We start from the raw sequence: 16,451 nt of genomic DNA, 5'->3' as shown, positions 1-16,451 counted from the left end.
TAAAAACAATCATGTCTGCACTAAAAACAATTGGCAGGTGTCATGACTGTCAGGTGTCATTCACTAACAAAGAAAATCTCTCTCTCTCTCTCTCTCTCTCTCTCATATATTCTACAGGAGAATATATCAAGAACTGGAGACCACGCTACTTCCTGCTGAAAACGGACGGCTCGTTCATAGGTTACAAAGAGAAACCACAGGACGCAGACCTACCCTATCCCCTTAATAACTTCTCTGTTGCAAGTGAGTCATCCACTGTGCTGGCTTCTAGTACGTCAATTCATCTAAATCAATAATATGCCACAGTGATAAGTAGGCAATGAGGACTCTTTCCCAAGGGATACCTACAGTTGAAGTCAGAAGTTTACATACACCTTAGCCAAATACATTTCAACTCAGTTTTTCACCATTCCTGACATTTAATCCTAGTAAAAATCCCCTGTCTTAGGTCAGTTAGGATCCTCACTTTATTTTAAGAATGTGAAATGTCAGAATAATTAGTAGAGAGAATGATTTATTTCAGGATTTATTTCTTTCATCACATTCCCAGTGGGTCATAAGTTTACATACACTCAATTAGTATTTGGTATCATTGCCTTTAAATTGTTTAACTTGGGTCCAATATTTCGGGTAGCCTTCCACAAGCTTCCCACAATAAGTTGGGTGAATTTTGGCCCATTCCTCCTGACAGAGCTGGTGTAACTGAGTCAGGTTTATAGGCCTCCTTGCTCGCATACGCTTTTTCAGTTCTGCCCACAAATTTTCCATAGGATTGAGGTCAGGGCTTTGTGATGGCCACTCCAATACCTTGACTTTGTTGTCCTTAAGCCATTTTGCCACAACTTTGGAAGTATGCTTGGGGTCATTGTCCATTTGGAAGACCCATTTGCGACCAAACTTTAACTTCCTGACTGATGTCTTGAGATGTTACTTCAAAATATCCACCTAATTTTCCGTCCTCATGATGCCATCTATTTTGTGAAGTGCACCAGTCCCTCCTGCAGCAAAACACCCCCACAACATGATGCTGCCACCCCTGTGCTTCACGGTTGGGATGGTGTTCTTCGGGCTTGCAACCCTCCCCCCTTTTCTTCCAAACATAACGATGGTCATTATGGCCAAACAGTTCTATTTTCGTTTCGTCTGACCAGAGGATATTTCTCCAAAAAGTACGATCTTTGTCCCCGTGTGCAGTTGCAAACCGTAGTCTGGCTTTTTTATGGCGGTTTTGGAGCAGTGGCTTCTTCCTTGCTGAGCGGCCTTTCATGTTATGTCGATATAGGACTCGTTTTACTGTGGATATAGATACTTTTGTACCTGTTTCCTCCAGCATCTTCACAAGGTCCTTTGCTGCTGTTCTGGGATTGATTTGCACTTTTTGCACCAAAGTACATTCAACTCTAGGAGACAGAATGCGTCTCCTTCCTGAGCGGTATGACGGCTGCGTGGTCCCATGGTGTTTATACTTGCGTACTATTGTTTATACAGATGAACGTGGTACCTTCAGGCATTTGGAAATTGCTCCCAAGGATGAACCAGACTTGTGGAGGCCTACAATTTTTTTTCTGAGGTCTTGGCTGATTTCTTTTGATTTTCCCATGATGTCAAGCAAAGAGGCACTGAGTTTGAAGGTAGACCTTGAAGGTAGACCTTGAAGGTAGACCTTGAAGGTAGACCTTGAAGGTAGACCTTGAAATACATCCACAGGTACGCCTCAAATGATGTCAATTAGCCTATCAGAAGCTTCTAAAGCCATGACATTGTTTTCTGGAATTTTCCAAGCCGTTTAAAGGCACAGTCATCTTAGTGTATGTAAACCTCTGACCCACTGGAATTGTGATACAGTGAATTATAAGTGAAATAATCTGTCTAAACAATTTTTGGGAAAATGACTTGTGTCATGCACAAAGTAGATGTCCTAACTGACTTGCCAAAACTACAGTTTGTTTACAAGAAATGTGTGGAGTGGTTGAAAAACAAGTTGTAAACTTCCGACTTCAACTGTATACTTAAAGGTGCAATCTGAGATTGGTATATCAACTGGACTTTTAAATTAATGATATACATGTACACCCATTGATTCTTGAAGAGGATAAATTATAAATGACATCAAAACCCTAAATATAAGCTTATTTTACTCCACCTCAAAGCCTCAAAACATGGTCAAAAGTATCATTTAGATCTCATGGATAGTTCATCCTTGCATCCATATCTTTGTCTATGAATTTGAAAGTGGTTACATTTCTCTAGCCCCATCCCTCAGCTGTTTACCAAAACAACTAGACATACGCTGATAGCCACTAAGCTGGTGGAAACATTTGACTCCTTGGCACAGTTCCTACAACAAAGGCCACAGTAATTACATGGACATGAAACAACTACAACAGTTTCCTATTGTCCCAACACACAACAGAACTGACAATGGCCTCAGATTTTCCTTATGATTGGCTGCTGGATAGTTTTTTTAGGGGAAAGAAAGGACAGTTTAAGGGGGTGGATCCATCCATCAATCCATCCGGCCTTGCTGTGTTACCACTTGGACACATGGAGGGAGCTTTCTTTCTCACTCTCACTCTCACTCTCTCCTCTCTCACTTTCTCCCTCTCCCCTCTCGCTTTCTCTCACTCCATCCGTCAGGAAGCTAGCGCGGCCAGGTTTTAATCTAAAGGCTGGGGGAGAGAGGGTGGCCATACATCCGGCCCCGGCTGGCTTGGCAGCACTACAGTATTGCCACATCTGTTGTCCAAAGCTGGGAGGCCAGGTGGTGCTGGGACGCTGGCTGCTGTAGTCAAATGGGCCAGTGAAATGGAATGGTGCAGCCCCGCCCGCCTGCCTGCCTGCCTGTCTGTCTGTCCCAAGCGTGGGGAGAGATACTGTCACAGACAGACAGACAGACAGACAGACAGACACAGACAGACAGACATAGCCTGAGACACTCCCTGCCTGCCTAATGTCAAACACTAAGTACGTCTCAGATAACTCACCTAAATGACTAGGAAACAATGCTATGGTACCTGATGAATATTTTTCCTTCTCCAGAGCCCCATATTTCTAATATATAGCATTTGTTAATTACATTTCAATATAGTTTGGAAAATTGAAGTACATGAATACGTGGAGAGTTCAAATGAAGATATAATGTTATATAACAAGAATGCAAACTGATGAACTAATAGATACAGTAGGTGGTGGCCCTATCCCACTAGGGATTTCAGAATAGGGAAATGAATGCATATTACAGTAAACACTCCAATATAAATGCCTATTGATTGATGGCAGGACAGTTGCTGGAGCTCCTAGTATGTTTAGCTGAAGCAAAACAATACAAAACAAAACAATACATCTCCTCCTGTCTGTATTCCCCCTAAAATGACTATGTTGTGTCCAGCGCTACGACCTACTGGAACTCCGTCATGACCTTGTTTTCTCTGCGCTCAGTGGGAGACTCCATTTTATTAGCGGAGCAGGAAGAAAGAGGTAGAGTGCGCCTGCGACCTTAGCCGTGTCGTCATTAACCTTCCCGCCTATATTTAGGCCGTCCCGCCGTTTGGTGGCGGCAGAGATGAGGCCAGCTGAGGGAGGGAAGTCATTACCTACTGGCACGTACAGGCTCAACACTCTGTTTCAGCTGTCATCTGACTGAACATTGTCCCCAATAGCTGCTGTAGCGGTGACAGTGGAGCACACTGCAAAACTTTTCCACAGTTGGCTTGAAGCCCCATCTGGCTGTGTCTGTTCCTGGATGGAATGAGACAGCTTTAACTTGGTGCGAAGTGTTGTGTTTTCTGCAGTACAGTCCATCTACATTGAGTGTACAAAACATTATGAATACCTGCTCTTTCCAGGACATAGACTGACCAGGTGAATCCAGGTGAAAGCTATGATCCCTTATTGATGTCACCTGTTAAATCCACTTCAATCAGTGTAGATGAAGGGGAAGAGACCGGTTAAAGAAGGATTTTTTTAAAGCCTTGAGACAATTGAGACATGGATTACGTATGTGTCATTCAGAGGGTGAATGGAGAAAGTGCCTTTGAAAGGGGTATGGTAGTAGGTGCCAGGCGCATCGGTTTGTGTCAAGAACTGCAACACTGCTGGGTTTTTCACGCTCAACAGTTTCCCGTGTGTATAAAGAAAGGTCCACCACCCAAAGGACATCCAGTCAACTTGACAACTGTGGGAAGCATTGGATGTCATAAGGTGAATGCACCAATTTGTAAGTCGCTCTGGATAAGAGCGTCTGCTAAATGACTTAAATGTAATGTAAATGTAACATGGGCCAGCATCCCTGTGGAACGCTTTCGACACCATGTAGAGTCCATGCCCTGACGAATTGAGGCTGTTCTGAGGGCAAAGGTGGGGTGGAACTCAATATTAGGAAGGTGTTCTTAATGTTTGGTATACTCAGTGTATGTACATACTCAATAACAAAGCTAACCTACTCTTTCATCACAATTAACTAGTATCAACAGCAACTAGTGATCTTTACAGTTACATAACGCAATATCATTTTTGGATGATATTATATTGATATTTGACTCCAAGTATTGATTTGTAAATGTTTTTATTTAGTTTTAGTTTTATTAGCTACTGTAGGTAATCGGCTGTACCTATGCCAAAACTCCTGTATTTCTCATCCTATAACTTGTTCCCCATCTTTAAAAAAAAAGAAGGTTTGTGAGCCAACACATTATTTGTACTTTTATTTCAAAACTATTTTCCTCATGGCTCTCTATTGTCCCTTTACAGCAGACACTATAGTGCGCAATATGTTTGGAACATCAAATCGCAATAAGATCGCAGTATCAAATTGCTATACATTGAGAATTGTGAGAATCACAGTACATATCATATCGGCACCTAAGTATCGTGATAATATCGTATCATGAAGTCCCTGGCAATTCCCAGCCCTATCAGCAACTGAAGCTCAGACACAAGATTTGACATCTAGTAAATCTGAATATTCACAGACGCTTCTCTATCTGTCCTCTCTCTGTCTCAGAATGCCAACTGATGAAGACAGAACGACCAAAGCCCAACACATTCATCATCAGATGTCTACAATGGACCACCGTCATAGAGAGGACCTTCCATGTGGACACCCCAGAGGAAAGGTAGTCTCAGTCCTTAGTCTGATTATCTATGACTGACTGCTTTTCCTCTACCCAGTACCCAGTATATCTATGAAAACAGTACGTCTATGAAAAGTCATAGTGTAGCTCTCAAGTCAGGAGGTCATGTGAAACTGAGATAAATTGTTCACTAGTTCCATTATAAATGATGGTTTACTATGATAATCTATAAGAGAGATGGTCAACTTTGATGGGAGTGGGGCCACAAAACAATCTGAACTCATCATGAGGGGCTGCAGTGGCTAGTGGGTCTGCGTACCCACATCCATACCTACACATGTAGCCAGAGTCGGCCTTGGCCTTTTGGGGGCCCTCCTGCCAACGGATAGAAGAAATTTAAGTTAATTACCTGCAATTCTACACATTTTGCCATTGGGTGGATAGAAATGTTTGCCGTTTTGAATATGATATCTGAGTGAGAATGACTAAGAAAATCAATGGGGTTCCCCGGTCCAAAATTTGACCATGATTACTACATGTTTAGATAGCAGGGTAGACTAACTTACCTATCTAAAAATGTTTAGCTGACATGGCTAATTGACTGACTTAATAAGAGTAAAACTGCTGATGCACAACCATTTTTCGAAATTGCACCTTGTGTATTCTACCTCACAACATTAAGTTGAGACCCCGACTGAGTTCCCTCCTCCCAAAAATGAAATTGATCTGCGGTGGCGGGCCGCCAGTTGCCCATCATGACTGGCCTATAATATGACTATGAAATGACTTTATACTCAATGGTATTCCAGAGATAATTTTGTGTGAACGTTTTCTGCGACAAACATATTTGTCCTCAGTTTCAAATCCATTTGAAATTAGAGCAGTGTGTCATTTAACAAAGATGAATAGAAAACACAGATCATGCATGCTCCGTTCCAGTAAAACCAACCAGGTGATCAGCAAAGGGGGTTGTGGGGGGTTTGTATGTAGGCTAGAAAAGAGACCTTTCAAGTATAGTAGCACTGGAAATAAATTATCCAGCTGTCCTTCTTCTAGGAAATGGAGATGTTTATCTCTCTCCAGAAAGAACAGTGTTTGCCCATAAGACTTAAGATAATAAGCTGTGCCTGTTCACAGTTGGCACACATACAGACGATCCTCTCTTCTGTCTCTGGGGAGCAGGCAACTGCAGGCAGCGACCTGTGAGAGTGAGCTACGGAGCAGAGCTGGGTAGAGGAAGCAGCACTGGCAGATGTTATGGTCTTAAACTCTACTTTCTGCTGGTGAAGTGAAGAGAATTTGAGTTCGAGCTGTAGCCTCACTAGACAGGCCAGGGGTCGAGGGGAAGTGCAGCCAGCGGTTAAGAGGAAAGGTTAAACGTATTTTCCAGTTCCTGTCTTAAACCTTACAGCCACTGTACTGTACTGTGTCTCTGGCTGGCAGCAGCATTTACTGTACTGTACCCGCCTGGCACGGGCCCAGCATCGGCAGGCCCACGAGTGAGGAGAGGGGAGGCACCAGCTGGCATGTCGCCCGACTGTAGTCAGGCCCATTATCTCTCATTAGCGAAAAAATCTCATTATACGTAAAAAAAAAAAAAATGGAGGGGGTAGGGAGAGATGGCTCGGCTCGCATTCATCTGCACGACCTTGAGAGGATTCCCGTTGCTTTTTATGTGTACACTGTGCCGTTTGATTGTTCAAATGGAACACAACTTTTCTTTGCCCTTGTTCGGAGTCACATCCGATATATTCAGAAACCTGAGTGAAGCTGGGAAAAGGTGTTCAGAAAGAGTCTTTTTGTGTTGGTATGCATTTGCATCTTGTTCAATCCCTCATTGTAACATATGGGCCTCTCAAAGTCCATACAAAACATGGAACAAAAAACCCCACACTGATGCTACTTTGTGAGTCAAATGTTCTGTTTGTTTTATCACGTTACCACATGTGCAAGATGTCCTGTTTTACTTCTGGGGGGAATGCCATTAACAATTGTGATTGCGTTTGTGTAAAGGAAGGAAGCGAAATCTCCTCCCTCGCAAACGGAAACTCTAGTTCAAACCCCTCCCTTCTGCTAATTTCACCTGTATTTATCATGGCCCGAAAGGACATTTTTGGTTTCATGAATTTTGACAATATAGCCAATTTTGACAGCGGATGTGGAATCTAGTGGAAACCGTTTATCATCTGCACACAGGCTTGAAAATCACTACACGAGTTTAAGCATCGCCTTCTCCCCAATCCTGATCTTTGATAATCAAAGACGAAAAACCAAAACCAGGAACTACTACTGCTGCCCGTAATCATATAATTCTACGTGAACCTTGACAGATTCTCACCGTTTCATTTGTCCACAAGAATCGGTCCATGAGAGATTAACGTACTGTAAATGAAAGTTTCCAAATGCTAACGATCCCCTCCTGTGGAATGTTGATGTAGCAGCAGTACAACCCAGAGGGAAGCACAAACCACACACGGATATATTCATCATCATTAAATACACACGTGCTCACAAATCCAAATGCATCACTCTTTTAATGCAACAGATGTTGTATTGCACAACAAATGAAAACCCAATGGGGGGTAAAGCCATTTGCAAACACGCAGTAGTTCCCATTGACATAAACTCATTTGTGAACATTTGTTTTCTTTTAAAGTGACTGATCATTGACGATTACATAGATGATTGCATAGATTAGCCTTTGTTGAAAGTTCCAGTTTTACCCCATTGTGAAGGTGTAATGAATAGATTGCACTGTCTAAAGATCATTCTTAACTTAGCAGAATGTCATTGATTATGCATAATGGTGTCACATTAGACGTCAAACAAGTAGCTACATTTCATTGTGAAATATCACTGTTACCATGCAGAAGTTTGTTCATGTGTCTGTGTTACAGCTGCTGTATGGTATGAGTTAAAGGCTATCCATACTCCAGACTATTGTTATACTGTATATGTAACTTTACAGGTGTACATATCCTGACAGGGACAAGTGGACAGGGCTAACCAGACTATAGACTTTTAAGACACTATACCTACAGTTGCAGTCAAATATATATACTTTGTGTTCACACGTGTATTTGTTTGATTTCCAACTTCACAGGACAAAAATATATATAAATACATTCAAATTAACTTGGTTGGAGGCAAGTCATTTACTGTGTAATTTATCACATGTGGTAAGTTGCAGCTGCCTACTGGGTAAATATTGCCATTCAACCAGTTTTGAAAAGAGAAACAGAACATTCTGCTCCATCGCAAGCCATAGTAAAGTGCAAGGGTGCCAATATATTTGACCCCATCTGTAACTAGAGGTTTGTGTTCTGCTCTGTTTTGCAAACAGGGATGAGTGGACGGAGGCGATCCAGATAGTAGCAGACAAACTCCAAAGACAGGAGGAAGAGAGGATCCAATGCAGTCCCACGTCTCAGATGGACAACATCGGAGAGCTGGAGGAGATGGACACCTCTACCAGCCACCATAAACGGAAGGTAAGAGATACATCTGGACCACGTGACTTTTTTTGTGATAATAATTGTCAGCAAACATGAATAGATACATACAAAATGAAGCTACATCCCAATCCCATCCCGCCCGAGGACCTAAGGGATGAAATGAAATAAACATACAAATTCTAAACAACACGTCGTGAAGTATTTCAGTGGCAAGAAGCCATTGGTTCAAAGTGTCTTCTTTAGCTCCAATGACTAAAGGATGACCACACCACAGGAGACATATCCTGATTTTATTTTATTGATTTATTTCACCTTTATTTAACCAGGTAGGCAAGTTGAGAACAAGTTCTGATTTACAATTGCGACCTGGCCAAGATAAAGCAAAGCAGTTCGACAGATACAACGACACAGAGTTACACATGGAGTAAAACAAACATACAGTCATTAATACAGTATAAACAAGTATATATACAATGTGAGCAAATTAGGTGAGAAGGGAGGTAAAGGCAAAAAGGCCATGGTGGCAAAGTAAATACAATATAGCAAGTAAAACACTGGAATGGTAGTTTTGCAATGGAAGAATGTGCAAAGTAGAAATAAAAATAATGGGGTGCAAAGGAGCAAAATAAATAAATAAATTAAATACAGTTGGGGAAAGAGGTATATAGTTGTTTGGGCTAAATTATAGGTGGGCTATGTACAGGTGCAGTAATCTGTAAGCTGCTCTGACAGTTGGTGCTTAAAGCTAGTGAGGGAGATAAGTGTTTCCAGTTTCAGAGATTTTTGTAGTTCGTTCCAGTCATTGGCAGCAGAGAACTGTAAGAAGAGGCGGCCAAAGAATGAATTGGTTTTGGGGGTGACTAGAGAGATATACCTGCTGGAGCGTGTGCTACAGGTGGGAGATGCTATGGTGACCAGCGAGCTGAGATAAGGGGGGACTTTACCGAGCAGGGTCTTGTAGATGACATGGAGCCAGTGGGTTTGGCGACGAGTATGAAGCGAGGGCCAGCCAACGAGAGCATACAGGTCGCAATGGTGGGTAGTATATGGGGCTTTGGTGACAACACGGATTGCACTGTGATAGACTGCATCCAATTTGTTGAGTAGGGTATTGGAGGCTATTTTGTAAATGACATCGCCAAAGTCGAGGATTGGTAGGATGGTCAGTTTTACAAGGGTATGTTTGGCAGCATGAGTGAAGGATGCTTTGTTGCGAAATAGGAAGCCAATTCTAGATTTAACTTTGGATTGGAGATGTTTGATATGGGTCTGGAAGGAGAGTTTACAGTCTAACCAGACACCTAAGTATTTGTAGTTGTCCACGTATTCTAAGTCAGAGCCGTCCAGAGTAGTGATGTTGGACAGGCGGGTAGGTGCAGGTAGCGATCGGTTGAAGAGCATGCATTTAGTTTTACTTGTATTTAAGAGCAATTGGAGGCCACGGAAGGAGAGTTGTATGGCATTGAAGCTTGCCTGGAGGGTTGTTAACACAGTGTCCAAAGAAGGGCCGGAAGTATACAGAATGGTGTCGTCTGCGTAGATGTGTACAGAGAAGAGAGTCGGTCCAAGAATTTAACCCTGTGGCACCCCCATAGAGACTGCCAGAGGTCCGGACAGCAGACCCTCCGATTTGACACACTGAACTCTATCAGAGAAGTAGTTGGTGAACCAGGCGAGGCAATCATTTGAGAAACCAAGGCTGTCGAGTCTGCCGATGAGGATGTGGTGGTTGACAGAGTCGAAAGCCTTGGCCAGATCAATGAATACGGCTGCACAGTAATGTTTCTTATCGATGGCGGTTAAGATATCATTTAGGACCTTGAGCGTGGCTGAGGTGCACCCATGACCAGCTCTGAAACCAGATTGCATAGCAGAGAAGGTATGGTGAGATTCGAAATGGTCGGTAATCTGTTTGTTGACTTGGCTTTCGAAGACCTTAGAAAGGCATGGGAGGATAGATATAGGTCTGTAGCAGTTTGGCTCAAGAGTGTCCCCCCCTTTGAAGAGGGGGATGACCGCAGCTGCTTTCCAATCTTTGGGAATCTCAGACGACACGAAAGAGAGGTTGAACAGGCTAGTAATAGGGGTGGCAACAATTTCGGCAGATCATTTTTTTTTAGAAAGAAAGGGTCCAGATTGTCTAGCCCGGCTGATTTGTAGGGGTCCAGATTTTTCAGCTCTTTCAGAACATCAGCTGAATGGATTTGGGAGAAGGAGAAATGGAGAAGGCTTGGGCGAGTTGCTGTTGGGGGTGCAGTGCTGTTGACCGGGGTAGGAGTAGCCAGGTGGAAAGCATGGCCAGCCGTAGAAAAATGCTTATTGAAATTCTCAATTATGGTGGATTTATCAGTGGTGACAGTGTTTCCTATCTTCAGTGCAGTGGGCAGCTGGGAGGAGGTGTTCTTATTCTCCATGGACTTTACAGTGTCCCAGAACTTTTTTGAGTTAGTGTTGCAGGAAGCAAATTTCTGCTTGAAAAAGCTAGCCTTGGCTTTTCTAACTGCCTGTGTATAACGGTTTCTAGCTTCCCTGAACAGCTGCATATCACGGGGGCTGTTCGATGCTAATGCAGAACGCCATAGGATGTTGGTTAAGGGCAGTCAGGTCTGGGGAGAACCAAGGGCTATATCTGTTCCTGGTTCTAAATTTCTTGAATGGGGCATGTTTATTTAAGATGGTTAGGAAGGCATTTAAAAAAAATATCCAGGCATCCTCTACTGACGGGATGAGATCAATATCCTTCCAGGATACCCCGGCCAGGTCGATTAGAAAGGCCTGCTCGCTGAAGTGTTTCAGGGAGCGTTTTACAGTGATGAGTGGAGGTTGTTTGACCGCTGAACCATTACGGATGCAGGCAATGAGGCAGTAATCGCTGAGATCATGGTTGAAGACAGCAGAGGTGTATTTAGAGGGGAAGTTGGTTAGGATGATATCTACGAGGGTGCCCGTGTTTAAGGCTTTGGGGGGGTACCTGGTAGGTTCATTGATCATTTGAGTGAGATTGAGGGCATCAAGTTTAGATTGTAGGATGGCTGGGGTGTTAAGCATGTTCCAGTTTAGTTCGCCTAGCAGCACGAGCTCTGAAGATAGATGGGGGGCAATCAGTTCACATATGGTGTCCAGAGCACAGCTGGGGGCAGAGGGTGGTCTATAGCAGGCGGCAACGGTGAGAGACTTGTTTTTAGAGAGGTGGATTTTTAAAAGTAGAAGTTCAAATTGTTTGGGTACAGACCTGGATAGTAGGACAGAACTCTGCAGGCTATCTTTGCAGTAGATTGCAACACCGCCCCCTTTGGCAGTTCTATCTTGTCTGAAAATGTTGTAATTTGGAATTAAAATTTCAGAATTTTTGGTGGTCTTCCTAAGCCAGGATTCAGACACAGCTAGAACATCCGGGTTGGCAGAGTGTGCTAAAGCAGTGAATAGAACAAACTTAGGGAGGAGGCTTCTAATGTTAACATGCATGAAACCAAGGCTATTACGGTTACAGAAGTCATCAAAAGAGAGCGCCTGGGGAATAGGAGTGGAGCTAGGCACTGCAGGGCCTGGATTCACCTCTACATCGCCAGAGGAACATAGGAGGAGAAGAATAAGGGTACGGCTAAAAGCAATAAGAATTGGTCGTCTAGAACAGAGAGTAAAAGGAGGTTTCTGGGGGCGATAAAATAGCATCAAGGTATAATGTACAGACAAAGGTATGGTAGGATGTGAATACAGTGGAGGTAAACCTAGGTATTGAGTGATGAAGAGAGAGATATTGTCTCTAGAAACATAATTGAAACCAGGAGATGTCATTGCATGTGTGGATGGTGGAACTAATAAATTGGATAAGGTATAGTGAGCAGGACTAGAGGCTCTACAGTGAAATAAGCCAATAAACACTAACCAGAACAGCAATGGACAAGACATATTGACATTAAGGAGAGGCATCCTTAGTCGAGTGATCAAAAGAGTCCAGTGAGTGGAGTGGTTGGTTTGGGGGTCACGGCGATTTAGACAGCTAGCCAGGACATCGGTAGCAAGCTAGCATAGGATGGAGGTCTGTTGTTAGCCACGTTCCGTCAGTAGATTAGTGGGGTTCCGTGTGGTAGAGGGGATTAGTCCAAATCACACAAAAAACATACAAACAAAAAAAAACAATAGATATAGTTATAGAGGCCCAAGAAGAAACATAATAATAATAATAAAAATAAATAAATTGTCCGATTGTCTATTCTGAGAGCAGCCGGTAAGACAGCTAACGGTTAGCAGGCCGCAGATGGGCGTTCAGGTAACGTCGCGACGGAGGAGCCAGCCGGATCTCCTTCGGGTAGATAACGTCGGCAGTCCAGTTGTGAAGGCCCGGTGGCGGTAAAACGGGTCCGGATAGGTGACTGCAGCCCAGGAGTGATTGACGGAGCTGGCTAGCTCCGGAGTAATTGATGTTTGCTCCGGAATCGACGAGAGCAGATAGACACACGGATAGCAGCTAGCTAGCTGTGAGATCCGGGAATGAATGTCCAGAGAGCAGTTGAAATCCAAGGACATGGAGAGAAAAATTGGTCCGGTATGTTCCGTTCCGAGCCGCGCTGCGCCGTACAAAACTGGCGATAGATTTTCGAGCTAAAGGATAGCTGATGACCACAAACCGTGGTATGCTGAATTACTAACGATTTGCCAGTAAAGAAGCTAACTAGCTTCTGAACTAGCTTCTGATTAGCTTCTAGCTAGCTCCTTGGAGTTTCTGGCTAGCTTCTTGGAGGATTGCAGATTTGAGGTAAATAATACTTATTTATAAATATAAATTGGTGAGGCGGGTTGCAGGAGAGTGTTTTGAAGATGAGTTGATGGAAAATAAAAATAAAATGTATGTGAAAAAAAGTTGTAAATATATATATATACAGGACACGACAAGACGAGGACAAAAGACGTCTGAACTGCTATGCCATCTCGGGGAAATGATTGACTGATACAGAAACACTGATAGAATCATTTTGCGGAGCTGTTAAATGATGTGTTAAGTTTCCCATCAGTCCTCTAAAATCAGACACAAATTCTGCTTTCTACAACTATTATAACTGCACTGACTTGACCTACGGTTTCTTTCAGACAATGAATGACTTTGACTACTTAAAACTACTGGGAAAAGGCACATTTGGTAAAGTGATTCTAGTGAGAGAGAAGGCTAACGGGAAATATTATGCAATGAAGATTTTGAAGAAAGAAGTCATTATTGCAAAGGTACGTTTCACTCCATGTTAATTACTTCATCAAACTAAACCTAACTGGTAGCAAGTTGAATGAGGTTCTATAAAGAAATGACTGTTATATTCATATGCTGCGCTGTCTCAGAAGCACTGTTCTATTCTCGACCTTATGTCCCACAGGATGAAGTGGCACACACACTCACAGAGAGCAGAGTATTAAAAAACACCAGGCACCCTTTCCTAACTGTGAGTACGCATCCCTACACACACACACACACACACTCAGAGTATTAAAAAACACCAGGCACCCTTTCCTAACTGTGAGTACGCATCCCTACACACACACACTCACACAAAGGCATGCATGCACGCACGCTCACATGTACCCATGCATACAATAGACAAAAGCAGTTAGCAGCACATTGAGCCTATATGTACCTGAACCCCCAGAGACTCATTATAATGCAGTGGATAAACTGTTAGAAATGAACAGCCCGAGTCTAGCTTTACATCTGTCGACAAGACACCACTGAGAGGTCATTTCAGTGATACTCCAGATGCTGTTGTTCGCTGCAAAACACACACAAGCAAAAACACACACACACACACAGCAAAACAATTAAGGTTCATATGACATCACGATAACGTTCCACCTGGTTTCACTTCTCTCACATCTGCAATCAAGGCTTAAGAGAGTCAAAGAGCAACTGTTATTTTGTTTAATGTGTACTCCCTGGATAGAAAACGTACTTTTCTCTGAAAAACAACAAGAATATACATATGTGCTAGGTGTGAAAACCATCCTCAGGTTGTGGAGCTGATGGTTGTGTTTCTGTTCCTCCTGTTTCAGTCTTTGAAGTATTCCTTCCAGACTAAAGACCGCCTGTGCTTTGTAATGGAATATGTGAATGGAGGAGAGGTAAGCCCTGACTAGTATCTGTGGCTCTCTCTCTCTGTCTGTCTGTGGCTCTCTCTGTCTGTCTGTGGCTCTCTCTGTCTGTCTGTGGCTCTCTCTCTCTGTCTGTCTGTGGCTCTCTCTCTCTCTGTCTGTCTGTGGCTCTCTCTCTCTCTGTCTGTCTGTGGCTCTGTCTCTCTCTCTCTCGAAAGTTACCCATACACTCACACACAGAGGAGTACAGCACAAGGTCAGTCCTGTGTAGGTCCTGTCTGTGGAATGTAAGATTCATGTTGTACTTTTGAGTTTGCAGGATTATTCTATACTGAAATAATTCAGATTGACCAATGAGCATTGTATGAATGTATCATGGTCTAATACATTCCTTCTGTCGCTTCCACAGTATTTCTCTCTGGTAAAGTTGGATATTTTCTGCTTCCAGAAAACTGGTCTCCACCTGTCACCATTCCAAACCTTTTCCCAAATTATGTCCATTTGAACACACCTATGGGTGATATTACTGAAATGACATTCTGAAATGATTTTTGATTCGCTAAAATTTCGATTTACGGCATTTTTAATCGGGATGCTTTGCAATCTTGCGTTCATTCCCTCAGTCTAAACATCACCTGCTCCCTCCATCAGTCCAGCCAGCTCCAACCCAGAACCCCCTCACCTTAGTGGGCCGATCTGTCTGCCTGCCTCCCTCCCTCATCTTTACAAACCTGCCTGCCGCATTCACAGCTGCCAGTGCTCTGATGAAGGTCCACCTGTCCTCACCCATAGCCCCCCCTCTACCCCACACCTCCCCTCTTCTCCCCACCTGTCAGGCTGGTCAGGCTGATCAGGCAGGCCGTTAGCACCGCCCCAGCGGCCATATGCAAACCTCCCTCAACAATTAATGGAAGATGTGCCGCCCCGTGTCCTCCTGGGTAATTTGTACAAGAGGAGCTCGGGCAGGGAGACAGGAGGGGGAGAGGGATGGCAGAGAAATTACAGAGAGCCTTGACATCTGACAGAGAGAGAGAGAATGTAGGAGAGGGTATTCCCATACTCACTCTTTCAAAAATGAAAAGATGATTGCAGAAAAGGGCGCCGGCCTCTTTAATGGGATGTTAGCCCATGAGCGGCGCCGATTGCCTTTAACAAGATTGGTGTATTGATTAAAAGGCTGATTTAACAGGCCGCACCGGCTACCCGGTGGAGAGATGGGGATGATGCGCCAGCTGCTGTCTAAGTTCGCCGGGCGTCCTCCAAGGGCCCCACCATCCATCATCTCAATATGGCGATGGGAGGCAGTTTATGTTGTGTTAATTTCCTCCAATAAATCAGTAATTATTGCAATCCTGTCCCTGCTGTTTATCCTGCAGCTGTTTTTCCATTTGTCGAGAGAGCGGGTGTTCTCTGAGGACCGCACGCGCTTCTACGGTGCCGAAATAGTCTCCGCTCTGGACTACCTGCACTCCGCCAAGATTGTGTACCGGGATCTCAAGGTAAACAAAAAAAGCGGGAAAGTAATCAGATATTTGGGAAGTTGTTGTTTCCCTCACCTAATGTGGCCCATTATCCTGTGCGAGTGGCACGGGATGTGGGGAATGTATTAAAAGCTCCAGAGTTTTCAGTTTTGGGAGAGAGGGGCTTTTTGAAAAACATCAAAATTCTCTCGGGTGTGTGAAAGATGACACAGCGTTTCGCTTACAGCCTTGGCCCAAGCCTGCCTGAAATGAGCCAAGAAACATGAAAAAAGAAGCGTTTGCCATTAAAATTAAAAGGTTGAACGGCTTGACTAGCTTGAGGTTTCTTTCCCTTCATCTGCTAGGAACTGTGAACAAGAAGGAGACTC

General features: G+C 43.6%; 2 protein-coding genes across 3 annotated transcripts in view; one reads left to right on the top strand and one right to left on the bottom strand.

Moving 5' to 3' along the window:
• sdccag8 (SHH signaling and ciliogenesis regulator sdccag8) overlaps positions 1-16,451 on the bottom strand; it is a 103,832-nt gene that overhangs the window by 5,638 nt on the left and 81,743 nt on the right. The gene's annotated exons all lie outside the window — the stretch shown is intronic.
• Positions 1-16,451, top strand: part of akt3a (v-akt murine thymoma viral oncogene homolog 3a) — a 142,602-nt gene that overhangs the window by 110,567 nt on the left and 15,584 nt on the right. For both annotated transcript variants that reach the window (XM_052477995.1, XM_052477994.1), the window contains exons 3-9: positions 118-243; positions 5,003-5,114; positions 8,416-8,563; positions 13,616-13,747; positions 13,894-13,959; positions 14,564-14,632; positions 15,979-16,101. In XM_052477995.1, coding sequence (XP_052333955.1) covers positions 118-243; positions 5,003-5,114; positions 8,416-8,563; positions 13,616-13,747; positions 13,894-13,959; positions 14,564-14,632; positions 15,979-16,101 — 776 coding nt within the window. The remainder of the gene's footprint in view (positions 1-117; positions 244-5,002; positions 5,115-8,415; positions 8,564-13,615; positions 13,748-13,893; positions 13,960-14,563; positions 14,633-15,978; positions 16,102-16,451) is intronic.

This window comes from Oncorhynchus keta, chromosome 24 (genome assembly GCF_023373465.1).
Source record: "Oncorhynchus keta strain PuntledgeMale-10-30-2019 chromosome 24, Oket_V2, whole genome shotgun sequence".
In the NCBI taxonomy this organism is placed as follows: Eukaryota; Metazoa; Chordata; class Actinopteri; order Salmoniformes; family Salmonidae; genus Oncorhynchus; species Oncorhynchus keta.
The sequence above is the reverse complement of the archived record's forward strand: the minus strand, read 5'-3'. Positions and strand labels throughout refer to the sequence as shown.